This window comes from Cyprinus carpio, chromosome B14 (genome assembly GCF_018340385.1).
Source record: "Cyprinus carpio isolate SPL01 chromosome B14, ASM1834038v1, whole genome shotgun sequence".
In the NCBI taxonomy this organism is placed as follows: Eukaryota; Metazoa; Chordata; class Actinopteri; order Cypriniformes; family Cyprinidae; genus Cyprinus; species Cyprinus carpio.
In genome coordinates this window covers 10,383,741-10,398,414 of record NC_056610.1, presented here as the reverse complement: position 1 = coordinate 10,398,414, position 14,674 = coordinate 10,383,741, and the positions used below count along the sequence as shown (strand labels likewise).

General features: G+C 37.0%; 1 protein-coding gene across 1 annotated transcript; it reads right to left on the bottom strand.

Moving 5' to 3' along the window:
• Positions 1–6,530: 6,530 nt before the first annotated feature.
• Positions 6,531–13,595, bottom strand: tgfb5 (transforming growth factor, beta 5). The gene is made up of 7 exons (XM_042738017.1): positions 11,977–13,595; positions 10,548–10,711; positions 10,218–10,350; positions 9,997–10,107; positions 8,963–9,140; positions 7,780–7,930; positions 6,531–7,312 (listed from the first exon to the last, which is right to left on the bottom strand). The coding sequence occupies exons 1-7, from the start codon at positions 12,323–12,325 to the stop codon at positions 7,154–7,156; spliced, it is 1,245 nt and encodes a 414-aa protein (XP_042593951.1). The 5' UTR covers positions 12,326–13,595; the 3' UTR covers positions 6,531–7,153.
• Between the last annotated feature and the right edge of the window lie 1,079 nt (positions 13,596–14,674).

Genomic DNA, 14,674 nt, shown 5'->3' with positions numbered 1-14,674 from the left:
ATTAAACATATCCTTTTCCCCCATTATTTTCACTTTTTAACTGATTTTTGCAAAATAACCATATTTTATTTTCAAAATATTAACTGGACAAGCTGATTTAAACATGCTTCATGAAGTCATGTATCAGCAGTGTATCCCACCATGTAAAATTAGATGCATAGTGTGTTCTCTTACACATATTTAATAAATGTAGTTTTCTATTCTGAACATAGCCAGAAATGTGAAAAATCAGCAAATCAGATGTTTGTTTTAATGTTTAATTCGTCACTGCCACCAATTGTCATATTTTAATCATAATATTTAATATAATTCAACTTTTATGCTGTCAGTGTGATAGGTAATAGGTTAGTGTTCTGATTTGTAACCACACACACACACACAAAAAAAGTGATTGGTAAATGCTGTTGTTTTTAGGAGTGATATTTTATTTGTAGCGTCTTGCTTGTTAATATTCCTCTAATAGTTTTTAGTATTATATGCTTTAGTTATATAAAAATACTGTTTATATTTTGCATGATATACTTTGAGAAAATTTGTTGTAAGAAGCACATTTTTTATTGAAATGTAATTTTATTTGTGTGCCAAATTGGTTATAATACTATTGTCATGAATACAAATGTTTGGTTGTTGATTGATGTTAAATCACATCACATCTTATTTCAGACAGAGATTTAAAAAAATAAACCTGGAGAAAATGGAGAAATCTTGTTACATGGCCTCTTTTGAACGTCCATGCATACTGTATGTTTTTGTCTGGAGGTTGTAGACACAGAATCTACCAGCAGGGGCTAACATGCTCCATATCAAGCTTTAACTGACTGCTTATGTACCCATTATTAAGCGCCCTCTTGTGGTCATCTGAACTGGGAAAATCTCAAGGTTTTCTCAAGTTGTATCCCTGATTTAAAAAAGTGCTTAACAGGGCATAAAATAGGCGGTTGTTTGTACAAATGTTATATTTGCCCTGCAGGTTTGCGGCTTACACACACAGATCCGCTCTGAACACACTGCTCACTTTCCAGAGCGGTGTCTATACATTTACCCAAACACATTTTACAGCATGTACACAAGCAGAACGTTTACAAAAAGAAGCAATTTCGATAGTGAATTTGCACAGCAGGAGCTAGATGAGCTTTTAAATGCCCTTGGTGTGGGAAGACGAGGCGAATGAGAGAGGGAGCGAGTATGTCCCAGCGTGAGACAGATCCAGGAATGGCTTTTGTAAGGCCCTGGCTGTGGGGATAAGTGCCGGTTGCAGAGTGAAGGGGGTATTTAGAGGGAAGAGGACAAACACATGGTGGTGGTTTACAGAGGAGCTTTTCCGCAGGGCTTCCAAAGAACCCTTAAATTCTACCTCTGCACTTCAGCCCCACCTAACACAACTTCTACACTCATAATACTAATGTGTTTAATGGTAATTTGTTTAATTGGACTTTGACTTCAGACAGGTCACGGTTTACTGAGCCAAAATGTTTAGCAATGTCCTGTTTCAGAAGTGGTCGCTGACGCACCTGGACTTGGATAGCAGTCTAATGGAAGTAAACATTTAACTATGTCATTTTGTAAGTTATACATATATATATATAAAAAAGTTTGTGAATAAAACCCCTGTTCCACAATCTTGTACAGAGTAAGATAATCATGGAATGAATTAAATGAAACCTGTCTAAACTCCCAAACAGTTCAAACCAGATTGGAAAAATGATTCGATTTTGAATTACGAACATCATTAAAGCTGCAAGCAGTGTCGGCTTACCACCACCTGGTGACTTTAGGAAAACAACAAATGATGAGCAATATGCATTTAAAGTGGTAAATATTGGAGAAATATGTCATAAATATGTCATTTATATGTGCCAAACTTCCTACTGTCAGCTGGTAGCGCTATGACTATAAGTGAATATTTGCCTTTAGATGTGTTCAGGCCAGGACTCTTACTTATGGCTTTGGATGTGTTCAGGCCAGGATTGTATGATTGAAATTTGCCTTTAGATGTGTTCAGGCCAGGACTCTTACTATTTGCCTCAAGGACACACACCCTTCAACGAAAACTCTAGATCTTCACAATTTAACATTGTAAAGGCCTTTAGAGTAGACTGATAAAATATAATGTTGATATCATAAAAATCTCTAGGAGAAGTTCGTTATTGCACAAAACATGCCACTTCCTGTTGCCAGCAGGTGGCGCTATGACTATAACTGAATATGGGCATGTGTTCAAGCCAGAACTCTTATCAAACGTGAAGTTTGGGGGAGATTGGAAACTGTACTGCTTGAATTATAACATGATCCTATTTCATGGCAAAACATCAAAGTTTGTCAGGCTGCCACGGACACACCCTTCAAAGAAAACTCAAGATCTTTGCAATTTATCAACACAAAGGGCTTTAGATTACACACAAAATTTGGTGCTGATCTGAATAAATCTCTAGGAGGAATTTATTTAAATACAATGACAGAAAACGGCACAAAACTTGCAGAAAAAATTTCAAAATAAGACTTCCTGTTGGGTTTCAAACTTCATACCAAGAGACTTTTTTGTAGGTATTGGTGTTTTACATGTGTCTACCGAATTTCGTATTTTTATGTGAAACATAGCTCGAGGGGCACTTTATTGAAAATTTCATAGGTGGCGCTATATTGAGCCATTTTGCCACACTCACTCCTAAAAACCCATATCAGATATAAATTGTAACCACTTCTGGCACGTGTGCAAAGTTTCCTGAGTTCTCCAGCATGTTTAGGCCTTCAAAATGTGATTCAAATGTGAAGAAACCACATATTATCCAGGGTTTTAACCAAAAAATTTTGTTTATGGTTTTGACAATAAATAAATGTGGTTATGGTTACTACACTTTTACTAAAAACCATGGTTAATTTAAGGGATCAAGCCAGATATAGAGACGAAAACACAAATCATTTGATCTGCATTGATGATTATGGTATTCCATCAAATAAATTATAACAACTAAAGCAAAGATGTATTATGTACAGTATTAAGTTCAGATTATCTCATAGACATAACTTCCCAGAAAAGTCTTCTAGTACATTCACTCTATACTTTCCACTTATTACAGTGCAACTCTAACTAATAACAGCTGTTGCTTGTTGAAGCAGATACTGTTTAGATAATTTGGCAGAGAGAATTCTTAGTAACTGCATAATTATGTTCTCAAATATCTTTTTTGTCTTGGGAGTTGATGATGTAAAAACAGGGTGCAAGACATGTTCAAGTAACCTCTAAAAATCTCCACACATCCAACACTTCACATCTCATCAGCTTCACTGCATGAACATGACATCAGATCATAAATTCCATTACTGTTTTTCTGATTTGTTCATTTCCCTTTGTGTGGTTGGAGATTTTGCATTCTGAATTGAAAGAACACTAAAACCTTGGCAGTGAGGTGGTGTGCTGGTTTGTATCTAGAAGAACGTTCTAGAATGATTCGCATTACTATATATGACACCACAACATGGGCAAATGAAAGTTTATGCTTTTAAACAGTGAGTGAGACCATGACATTTGTACTTTTGAAGGGTCAGTATCGCTGTTCTTGATTAGCTAAAAACCACATTTATATAGACAGAGGCTAGAAAAGTCGAAATAAATGAAATTTCCACCATCAACAGTAATGAGTCGAAAACAAAATCTAACTATGAAGTTGTCTGAGATGACATCAAGTCATTTCTTAACCACTTAATTGGTGTTTCCATGCTACGGTTTACATTTAAAAACCTGATTCACTTTTGGCTGAAGCGCTTATCCACAAGATTAGCTCCTGGGCATTATGGGTCGAACATTTCAATAACACCAAGTGCTGTTCATGTCGTGAGATGTCAAGAACCCGATAGTCTAACAAAATACACCCTAAATGACATAATGTTTTAATTCAAATCAGTTATAGCTTCTCTAAATGCTTTCTCTGTTCTTTTCTGTCTAGTTTTTTTTTTTTTTCATTGGCAAATGCAGAAATTGTTTGCACATTCAACAAACACGCTGTGCTTTAACTTCTAAAAGTGTGAGATACACAAATCTAATATTTTTTGGTGAAAACTACAGCATGTATTTGATAAACTGGTATATAGCATAAAATGAATCAAGCATAAGTTTGCATTAGTTGGCATCCTGGGCTGACATTAAAATAAAGTAAACTTAAAAAGTTTCAGGTCTTATTTTGTGGCATATATGTGGAGAGCTGTAGCTGTACATTAGCTTTATATATCATGCAGGTGTGAAGCAACATTTCGCCGTCCCCTCTGAACACTATAAATATATAAACAAACTGTAAATAAGTGCTTTTTCTATTTGTTAAAAGGCATTTTGTAACTTCTGCAGTGGATGCTTATCTTTAGCATGTTTTTATAATTATTGGTTGGTCATTGAAAGATTGCATGAAGAATTTGCTTGACATCCTCTCCATGAAATCTTTTCTATGATATTGTTGTGTATATTAAGGTCTATTATACTAGCACTCACACACTCCGCTATGGCCAAGAATCTTCCTTGTTTATAGACATGAACTGCCAGAATATCGGTTTGTCTCTCCATCTAGACTTTGCTTCAGACAAATACAAAGGCTCAATCAGTAATGCCAAAGAGATCATTTGAAAAAAAGTATCTTTTTTTTTAGACATTATAAATATTTATTACCATTTTAAAATCTGTCATTGTCCCGGGTTCTTGATGAAGGTAAGTGGCCATGGTGCCCCATAAATGCCACATCACATCTGGGATCCTGGCTTTTTTGGACTACATTTTGTGTCGCAGTTTGCATATTTACAAAGCAATATTCAATATTGGTGTCTTATTTTCCTAAACCGATCAGAATTTCATGCAGGATTATTATAGTTATCCTAAAAAACAACCAATAAAAAAACTATTTCTTTGCAAGTATATATATGAATCAACATTAACTGAAATAAAATAAAATATGCTTTAAAAAAATAAGTATTTTTAATTTAATTTAGCTTTAACTTGATGTACTTAACTAAAACAGAAATTAAATGAATAAAATCTATATAGACATACTCTATAAAAACAACTACAAAAAAAATACTAAAACCTTTTCACTAAAATTAAAATGAAAAAGAAAATATAAAAGTAAAAATCGATTCAAAACATTAAAAACTGTAATAGTATCTCAGTCATACTAAAAAAAAAAGAACTGGCCTTAGATGGTGAGATGATCATAATGGTTTTGGAGAATATTAAATGACTTCTAACAACTTGCTACAGTTTTAAAAAAATGTATGCATGTGCATTTACATCACAGGTATATTCATTTCAACCGATAATAATAACCCTTCTGTTATGTAGAACTGTTTTTTTTTTTTTTTCATTTACATATTTTGCAGACATTTCTGTCCAAAGCGACTTATACTGCTATTCAGATTTGAGCTACAGGAATGCAATAAAATTGTTGTAATACAGTTAAAATTTTCCTAAAAATGTTGATCTACAGGATCAAGGATTCAACCAATGGCTGATAATTGAGATCACAGTCTGCTGTGTCTAGACTGCTATGCAGCTCTCACGACACTTGTGCACATTCACACCCCATCAAAACCATATGTCCCAAAGCTGCTCTCACACCCAGCCTGCTCTTCCCAAACCACACGGCCCTCAGACGGCTGATCGTCCTCTTTCGTGCCCCGAGGTTTCGAATTTGCACTCCACCAATCAGCCTTTTGCGGAGGACGCTGAGTCAATGTTGCGTAAGCGACAATAAGTATTTCTGTCGGTTCATTTTAAGGACTGTTATGTAACAATACGCTCTCCCTCTCTCCCTTTGCATCCCCCATTTCCTATCAAGTTATAAAAGTTGTTTTCACTGAGCAAGAGGCAGAAGAATTTGCTCGTTTTAGCTCTGGCAGCCAAACACAGAAACCCTGTCATTCCCAACAGATCATTCTCACCGGCCACAGATAAACATTTAAGCGGTGTTTTTCACTCAAAAACATACTTTTAACACCATGCCAGCAGCTATAGGTTTTTAAAGGACACGTCGAGACTTTATAGGCAGAAAGAAAACACACAGGCAATATGTAGGCCAACATTCCTTCCGACTTCCCACAGATCAGACGAAATTATATCACACATTATAGGGTGTGAATGGCACTGCCAGATTATACAAATCAAAGCCATCACACGGTGCGTTTGAAACGCGTCCCACAGGCGATTTTGACTCAGTGGGTCCCCGCTTTTCGCCCACTGTTCTTTCTGCCATGTCACCACAAACCCTGAACCCCAAGCGTTTAAATTTGGCGTTCCGTGAGTGGTCGGTGTCTGGAAATTGTTCACATCCTGTTTACGTCGGAGATTTTCTAACCTCGAACCGCATCTGGCTGTTGAGTCCACTAGTCAAATCTGCATTTTCAGCGAGTGCAGACCACACAGTTATCGTTTGAAGAAAAAAAGGAAACCTTGAGAGTAGGCCACTCGCTGGGCCGTATACTGAATAAACATAAGCCACAGCCAATAATCTACTTCTATAAATGTAACGAAAATGAATAAATAGGCCACAAAATATTATTATCTAATCAAAATTTATTGGATTTAGCAAATAAACACATATAAACATCACCAAAAACTATTTACACTTGCAAAAATATAAACTGATCTACAGTAAACTTCGTACAAAATCTAAAAAAAAGATGTACTGCTGGCGTGTGTTTTGTGTACGATACTGAAAATGCGAGGAGATATTAGTAAAAAAAAAAAAAAAAGCTTATTTATTAGACTATTACCAATGCAGGAGACGGTTATCGCTCCTGTATTGAAGATGCTTGATGTATGATTATACGTGATTCCTCATTCCACATGTTTGTAGCTATAGTTCACCCCAAAATAAAGATGCATTTCTTTCTTCTGTAGACCATAAAAGATGACATTTTGTGAAATGTCTCAGTGTCACAATGGAAGTCAATGGTTTGGTTCCCACCATTCTTCAGAATATTTGGTGTTTGTCAGAAGAAAGAAATGCATACAGTTTTGGAATGAGATGAGGGTGAGTAAATGAGGACAGTTTTATTTTTTTTATGTGTACTATCCCTTTAAGATGCCATTCACTGAGATGTTAGTTTGCTCTCCTCTGATCCACCTGTTTTCTGTTCTCCGCCTGAGATCTCTATGTCTTCTCTCTCCACTGCATCAACGGCACTTGCAGGATCGGACCACCATGTTGGAGAGCTGTTCCACGCGGGGGGTTCGGCCTAGGAAATAAACGATGGTGAGGGGCTCCAGGTCCTGAGGAACACAACACGGAGATGCTGATGCTTCTGGATTCATTTTATTATACAGCGGGAGAATCTAAAAGGAAGACAGACAGAGAAACACTGTAAGCACACACAGAAAACAACATCTAAATGCAACATTTTAGAGTGAACTCTCTAGACACATACAAGCATACAAATGTCAATGCCTTTCAGTGTTAATGAGAGAAGAGAAGCATCGAGAAGAATCGTACAGCCGAGGATTGTAATCTAGTTTAGAGAAAGTAAGGACTCATGTCTTTGTTGCAGTTTTTCTGGCGATTATGGTGTAATATGAGACTTGTTCACCTTACAAATGAGTGCTGACTGCAAAAATGCTACGCATATAAGATTATGTGAGAAAGTGTGATGTGCTGAAGCAAAACAGACACTATTTTTGTAACCAGCAACCCTAAATTAGTAAGAAACCAGCACTGGATTTCATTCAGCAAATATGATGCAGGGCGGTGTCATTTTTTAGTTGGCAGTCCTGATCCAAACATGCTCAGTCTGATCAATATTTACCATGTTGTAGTGGCTGTCTGCGCTCCATAGGTAAGGACAGTTCCCCGCACAGAAATTAGCTTTGTACCCTTTTGGCTCGTGGATCCACTTCCAGTTCAGGTCCCGACGAAAATCAATATACAGAGACCTCAGACAGCAGCCCTGATCAGTCCTGGAGGAGGGAAAAGGATTGGTTTCAATGCATCACGCTGTGTTTAAAAAGTAGTTTACCTACAAATGAGTGACTGAAATTTAATTGTGCTGTGTGCTTTTGTCATTTTTATTAGTTTTTTTTTTTTTTTTTTCAGTTTTATTTTATTTCCAGTTATTTTAGTGCTTCAACTAAACGAAACTAACCTAAACCTTTTGGATCTAATATTTATATTTTGTTTTATTTCACCTTGATTTCAATTAACAATTAGTTTTAGTTAACAATAACAACTATATATCCTTAATTCTAGAATTCTATATTCTTATATTCTTAAAATAATAATAATAATAATAATAATACATAATTCACCCTTTGTGCTCCATGGAAGAAATACTGCCAGTTTGGAAGAACAATGTAAATGATGTGAACAAATGATGACAGAATTTTCATTTTGGGGTGGACTAACCCTTATATAACTGTTGTCCAGATTTGACTCCAGCAACAAATTCAGATTTGACATAAATCTGACCCTTTCTATGTTGCTTAGCACAGAGGAACCACTCCACATAACAAATACAATTTAAAAGAGCATTTACTCCCAGGACAGACAAGATGCAGACTGCATATCAGACGTGACACTCCCTGGGCGAGTCGCTGCATGCGTTCTGTGGGTGTGTGATTCAATATAATCTAGACTACTATTTTGCAAGCACACGCATTGGGATCAATCTCATCCAGCTCTGAGTGTCTCTGTTGGTTCCTGATTGGTTTTTCATGCAGTGTTAATGTTTTCTTGCATTAACTGGGGACTCCTAAGCTCCCTGACTCGGATGAGAGCTGAATAATGACACTACTGTATTCCATAGAGCTTTTTACAGCTGAATTGGACTTGTTTTATAATTGATGAACTTTATGCAGTAATTGAACTGAACTGAATCAACAATGAACTGACTTGAGCTGCATAATGACACTTTGTCTTATTAGAGCTGCTTTACAGCAGAATTTGGATTTGCTACACACACCCACACACACACTCCAGCACTGTTTCTGTACCGTGAGCATATGGATGTGTCTGCTGCTGATCTCTTCTTGCGGTTTTTCTTGGCGGGACTGTCCAGACGGTCAGTGGGCAGCAGGGTGAGTATCAAATGGGGAGTTTTTGTGCTGAATTCAATCTGACCTTTAGTCACGTCTGGTCTTCTGTTCTGCTTTATAATGTCATCATCAATACCTGGGAAAGAATCGATCCAAAACATCAATGACAACAAATGATGCGATGAGTTTCCTATGACATTAACAATGTTCCACTAACATTTAACAACTAGGAAAGTGCACTTTTTGTCTTCATTTGGAACAGTACTGTTTTAAAATGTCTTTAGGATGTCTGGTGAAGGCATTGTAGTTGGCCAAAACATCACTGTTTTAAAAGTATTAACGTTAACTCTATGTTTGCAGTGTTGTGTTGCCATAAACATATTTAAATATTTTGCTTGAAAATGTGATTGTGCTGCCTTTAAAATACATTTGTTTGCTATTTTATTATCTAATACAATGATATTCATACTTTTCAAAGTGTAACTAAAGCATCCAGATACTTTTGGGGGGCACTATACATGTAGAAAAAAGCAAACTTTATATGTGTGTGTGTGTGTGTGTGTGTATATATATATTGTATTTTTTAAATTATTTTATTAATTATTTATTTATTTTTACTATTTTCTGACAAGGATGCTTTATTGTTGTTTGAGTTGAATGTTTATAGCCATTCTCACTTGTTTACCAACTTTTCTGGTAAACACTTTATTTTAAGGTGTCCTTGTTACATTGTAATTATACATTTATACATAATTATAATAGTAAGTACATGTAACATGTAACAAGGACACCTTAAAATAAAGCGTTTTTGCATTAATTGTAGGTACTAAACTGTTACACACACAATGGTTTTGGATACTGAGAAAGGCTGTTAGAAGTCAAAACATTGCCTTTTTAACGATTTAGCCCATATTTATTAAAATGTTTTTAATTTTCTTCCACTCGATTGCCTTTCTTGTTTTCATTAAAATTTAGATCGATGAGAAAATGACCTGCAAATCTGGCTTCCAACTCTTCACTCTTGTTAGGGACGATATTGTTTGTGGAAGGGACGAATGTACAGCAGGGACAGTGAACGCTGATCTTGAGTCCGAGATTCCTCTCTAAAAGAGAAAAAGGTTATTTTTCTTAGAGAAGGAAATCTCATTTGACTTGCTCTTCTGCTTCATCGAGCAGTAAATATATGTTTAAACCTCCAGATGAACTCACTGACCTCTGAATGCCATCCACTCCTTCACAGTCTCAGTGATGTCGACAGAAAGCCACGCCCCCTTGGCTCGAGGCTCAACTGTTCTGGAGTCGATGTACCTCTGAGACGGTGCTGTCACGTCGTCAGATTTGAGAATCTGTGGGTGTGAAGGGAAAAAACCACAAGCTTTTTTGACTTACCCATTCATTCATCTGCTGGTCTATTTCTTGCACTGTACAGCATTAAAAAATATGTGAGGAATCAGACCCTGAGGACTCAGCTGCCGCCACTCGCTGCTCATCTTTGGAACGACCAAAGCCTTTTGTCTAGAAAAACCACATGCGATTGTCTCACCTGGTATATTTCCACGCGCTGCTCTGTGGTGCGCGCCTGTGGGTTTGGCGCTCTGAAGATGCGAAATTCTGCTTTGACCAAAGTACTGGAATTTCGCTCCACGTTGGTGACGTCGAAGCCCACTATCCTGAAGTACGGGCTCTGAGGAACCGGGCTGATTGAATCTGTGGAACAAAAGCAGGATTCACTTTGGCCTTATTTGCACTTTGTGGTCTGTGCGTGGTTTTCAGAGGGTCAACCTCAAGGAAATAAAACTTGGTGCCAAAGCAGCAGATGTAATGACTAACCCCTTTCAGCTTCTCAGAGGCCTCACTGAACTCAAGCTGCCTTATTATTAGCAACAAAATTGTATATTATAGGTACACTATATATAATAGTTGTTAGATCAAATATATGCCTCAGGGATATTTTCAGCACTGTACATTTTTCGAATCTGATACTTTTATTGTATATAAACTATGTATGTAAGGGAATGTCACAGAAGCATGTCATATTTCACCCAAAAATCAAAAGAAAACCCATAATTATTTTAGCATGAGGCAAACTTTAGGGCAACAACAACTGCTGTTTATTGTGACATTTCCATAATGTAAATTAAGCACGTTGGACTTATTACTAACAATGTACTTTATTTTTGTAATTGCCATTATTTTCCATAGTTTATTAGTTTAGCAATACGTGATTTATGCAGATAAGAAATATTGCATTATAGTTTTTTTTTTTTTTTACAATAATACAAAACAATAAATAATAGAGATAGTCATACAATACACTCTTCTTTTTCGGGGCACATATTTCTCTAAAGAAATGCACCAAAAGGGTATTCAATAAATAAATAAAATAACTAAATGTATTAACAACAAAGACGAAAATAAGTTTGTTACCATTTATATTGCAAAACTATTTTTCTGAAGTACAATGGCAGTACAATTGCTCATACATTATATTTTTTGTTGTGGTTGTCTAATGATCATGTTTTTATTATTGTGTCAAAAAGCAGAAATTAAAATACTGCATATTGGTTATCGTTCATAAAAAGCCAATATGGGTCTAATAAATACTTCTGTGAATAGAATTTAATGATACAATATGCAGTATGAATCATGTAATTGTGTTAAAAAGCAGAAATAAACAAAACCGGAAAATATTGCATATCAGTTATATCGTTCATAAAAAATATATATTTATTAATTGATGTATTTTTTCATTAAGCAAAATATAATTCCTAATATTTCGTGGGTGAAATACAACCCAGCCATGTTTTTTAAAAGTATTATCATCTTCTTTAATAATTTTTTTTTTCTCACACGCATAACCAATTTTGATATTTTGCACTAGAATTAGGTTTAATTAGCCTACACATCCAGATTCACCGTGCATTAATTCTTCGAATGGGTAACCATATCAGATAAAACTCAATCTCACTCACTCGTATCTGTGCGCAGTGGCATCATATTGATCCGCTGCACCTCTTTGGCGTAATAGTCCTCCTCGCTGCTCTCCCGCTCGCACGCGACTTCGGCCTGGCGCGCGCGCTCCTTCAGCAGCTCCTTCGTGCTGTTGTAAAGTAACATCACCTCCACCGGTACCGACTCCGGTGACGGACTGGCTTCGGGTTCCGGAGGACTCCGGATGCGCAGCTTGCTCAAGATCTGACCGCGCACCGCCTCGATCCTTTTAGATTTGTGGTCGTCCAAGCTGTAGGACTGGCACGTGGAGAATCCCTCCGCAGACACAGACAGCTTGAGAACGAGCAAAGTTAGATTGATGAACCACATGGTTGATTGACAGATGAGAGGCTCGGGTGCGCTCCTCTATAACGCCCGGTCCGCTGGATGATGTCCTCGGGGAGGGCGCGCACTGAGCGCGTCTCTTGTAATGGGACAAACCCAAAGTGCGTAGGCTGCGCTGCTGGCGCTCTGAGTTCACAGGTGAATGAGCCGCTCTACTGTCAGATACGAGCTTTTACCTCCTCATACACTGACATTCATGTACTCTTTAGTATATTTAGGGTTAAAAAAAAAGTGAGGAGTCAGCAAAGAAGATTGCGCAGAGGACATGAGTTGAGCTCGATGTGTGAATTCCAAGCAACTTAAAGGAGATCAGTTTTTTTCCTAAAGGTAATTTTCGAGGCGCAAACGTTTAAGGTAACGTTACGTCTTATGTAGGCTATTTTGTAATTATGTAATATGTTGACTTTAAACAGTTAAGTATAAGCACTTTCTAAGACCCCCAACCGTTGGTTTGTACTTTTTTTTATGGTTCAAACCCTCGCCAAAAGCCCTCCGTAATTCACACCCTGCCTGAGCTAACGTTACTCAAGGTAAAACAAATGTTAAATATTGGCCTGATTTCTTTGTATGTTGTGATGACAAGCGTAATACAAGAGTCCGTCATTACAGACCATCTTAATAATATGAATCCGTATGGAATCTATAAACACAGCCTTTCCATCACGCTTCCCCGGGTTTTAAGTATTTACCGGTAAGGTAATAAATGGAAGAGTGCCTCATGCTCGTCTGGTAGGCTTTCCAGTGATTCAGAGAGAAACTCCAAGTGCTGCTCTGAATTCTTGTGGTTTGTCTTGGAGTTTTAGTGAGGACCGCTAGTACTTTCTTTTAGTGACTCTCCAGCTCCTTTCCCATGATAGCTATAAGAGATCGGGTCAGATTTTATTCTCTTTTCTTACAGCCTCGAGTCAAGATGCAGACCTGCCGTCCAAATGTTCAATCAAGCACTTGAAGTTGCCTTAGGAAAATAAAATTATCCCATGACAAAGACTGACTGTCTCCAGCGTAGAGTTGAACTGGATTTAATATAAACAAAATGAAAAAATGCTAGTCTAGGCTTGGCCTACCAGAAGACATCTTTTGCGAAGAGTAATCCATTTAAAAGGCGAGGGGGAAAAAATGAAAAGACCGTCAAGAGAAACGTCAGACGTCAAAGAAAGTCTTTGAAGGTGTGAACTTGACTACTCTGCTGTAATTAAAAACACAAACCTCCTTGGCTTTCAGAGCTACCTAAAACATCTCTTCAACAAAACAAGTCCCTAAAGTTGCAGCTGTGTGTGGGAGAAAGGGAGGGAGGGAGAGAGAGAGAGAGGGAGAAGGAAGGACAAGAGAAGCATAGAAAAATACAAGGACTAAATAGGATGTCTATACAATGCTAAAAAGGAGAACTCTTTTGGAAATTTATCACAAAGATTATTTAATGATTCAAGTCAAGGGCTCTAAACATTAAGTGAAAAACTTTAATATGTTGCACATTGAATACAGTTAAGATGTGCACGTCTTCATCATCTTTCAAATTCATCATCAATTTAATATTTTCAGGAATTTCCTTTTCAGTGCATGTAGGTTATGCCAAACTTACTTTGATTTGGTCGGCAAAAATTTTAGTCGGCCTTTTAATCAGATCATAAAAAGTCACCAGAACAAAGCTGCAGAAGTCTGTTTAGCAGTTTTCCTGTTAAATGTTATGTTAGTATTTCTCAGACTTTTCCAGATGGCATCGTTGCATAACAATGGTGACACTTCTTTGGATTCTTCCCTTTGCAACCATGTTTCCAAGCAGCAGCCTGATATTTAAAAATCTTTACTAACAGTCAAATATCCACCACAGCAGGCTGAAGTTACTGACTGACTGCTTCTTAATTTGTTTACCTTGGAAATAAGACAATGTGCTTTTCTAATCCAATATTTCCCTCATGCATTTAACAGACCCTTTTTTTTTTTAAAAAAAAGACCCACCGGACACATTTAAAATAGATTTACTGGATATTAATTTCACCTTCCGTTTTGTTTCCTGGAGAGAAAGGATAGATATCCAAGGCCTCAATCTAAGCTTTCCCATCCTTTCATTTTGTACAACCTTCCTTACTTTACTTCCACTCCCTATCTTTCTTCTCATTGTTAATTACAGTTCACCATCTACATGATCGTTAATCTTTCAAAAACAGCTTTATAGCAGCTTTCTTCACCTCTCCATTATGACGTTATTATAGTTCGGCCAAGAGGGCTGTAATTGAACTTCAAGAGAGGGCAGAAGGTAAACGACACCGAAAGCCTTGAAGAAATTAGATATTAGGAACCAGAAAGAGACACCAGAGGGCTGGAATTTTTCAAGGG

What these genes read in the sequence shown, in the direction of transcription:
- tgfb5 (XM_042738017.1), bottom strand. Translation starts at nt 12,325, where the DNA reads ATGTGGTTCATCAATCTAACTTTGCTCGTTCTCAAGCTGTCTGTGTCT. An exon ending in GCCACTGCGCACAGATACGA is followed by an intron (nt 10,712 to 11,976) that starts GTGAGTGAGATT and finishes TTTGTTCCACAG; the next exon opens with ATTCAATCAGCCCGGTTCCT. An exon ending in CAGACAGCCACTACAACATG is followed by an intron (nt 7,313 to 7,779) that starts GTAAATATTGAT and finishes TCTTCCTTTTAG; the next exon opens with ATTCTCCCGCTGTATAATAA.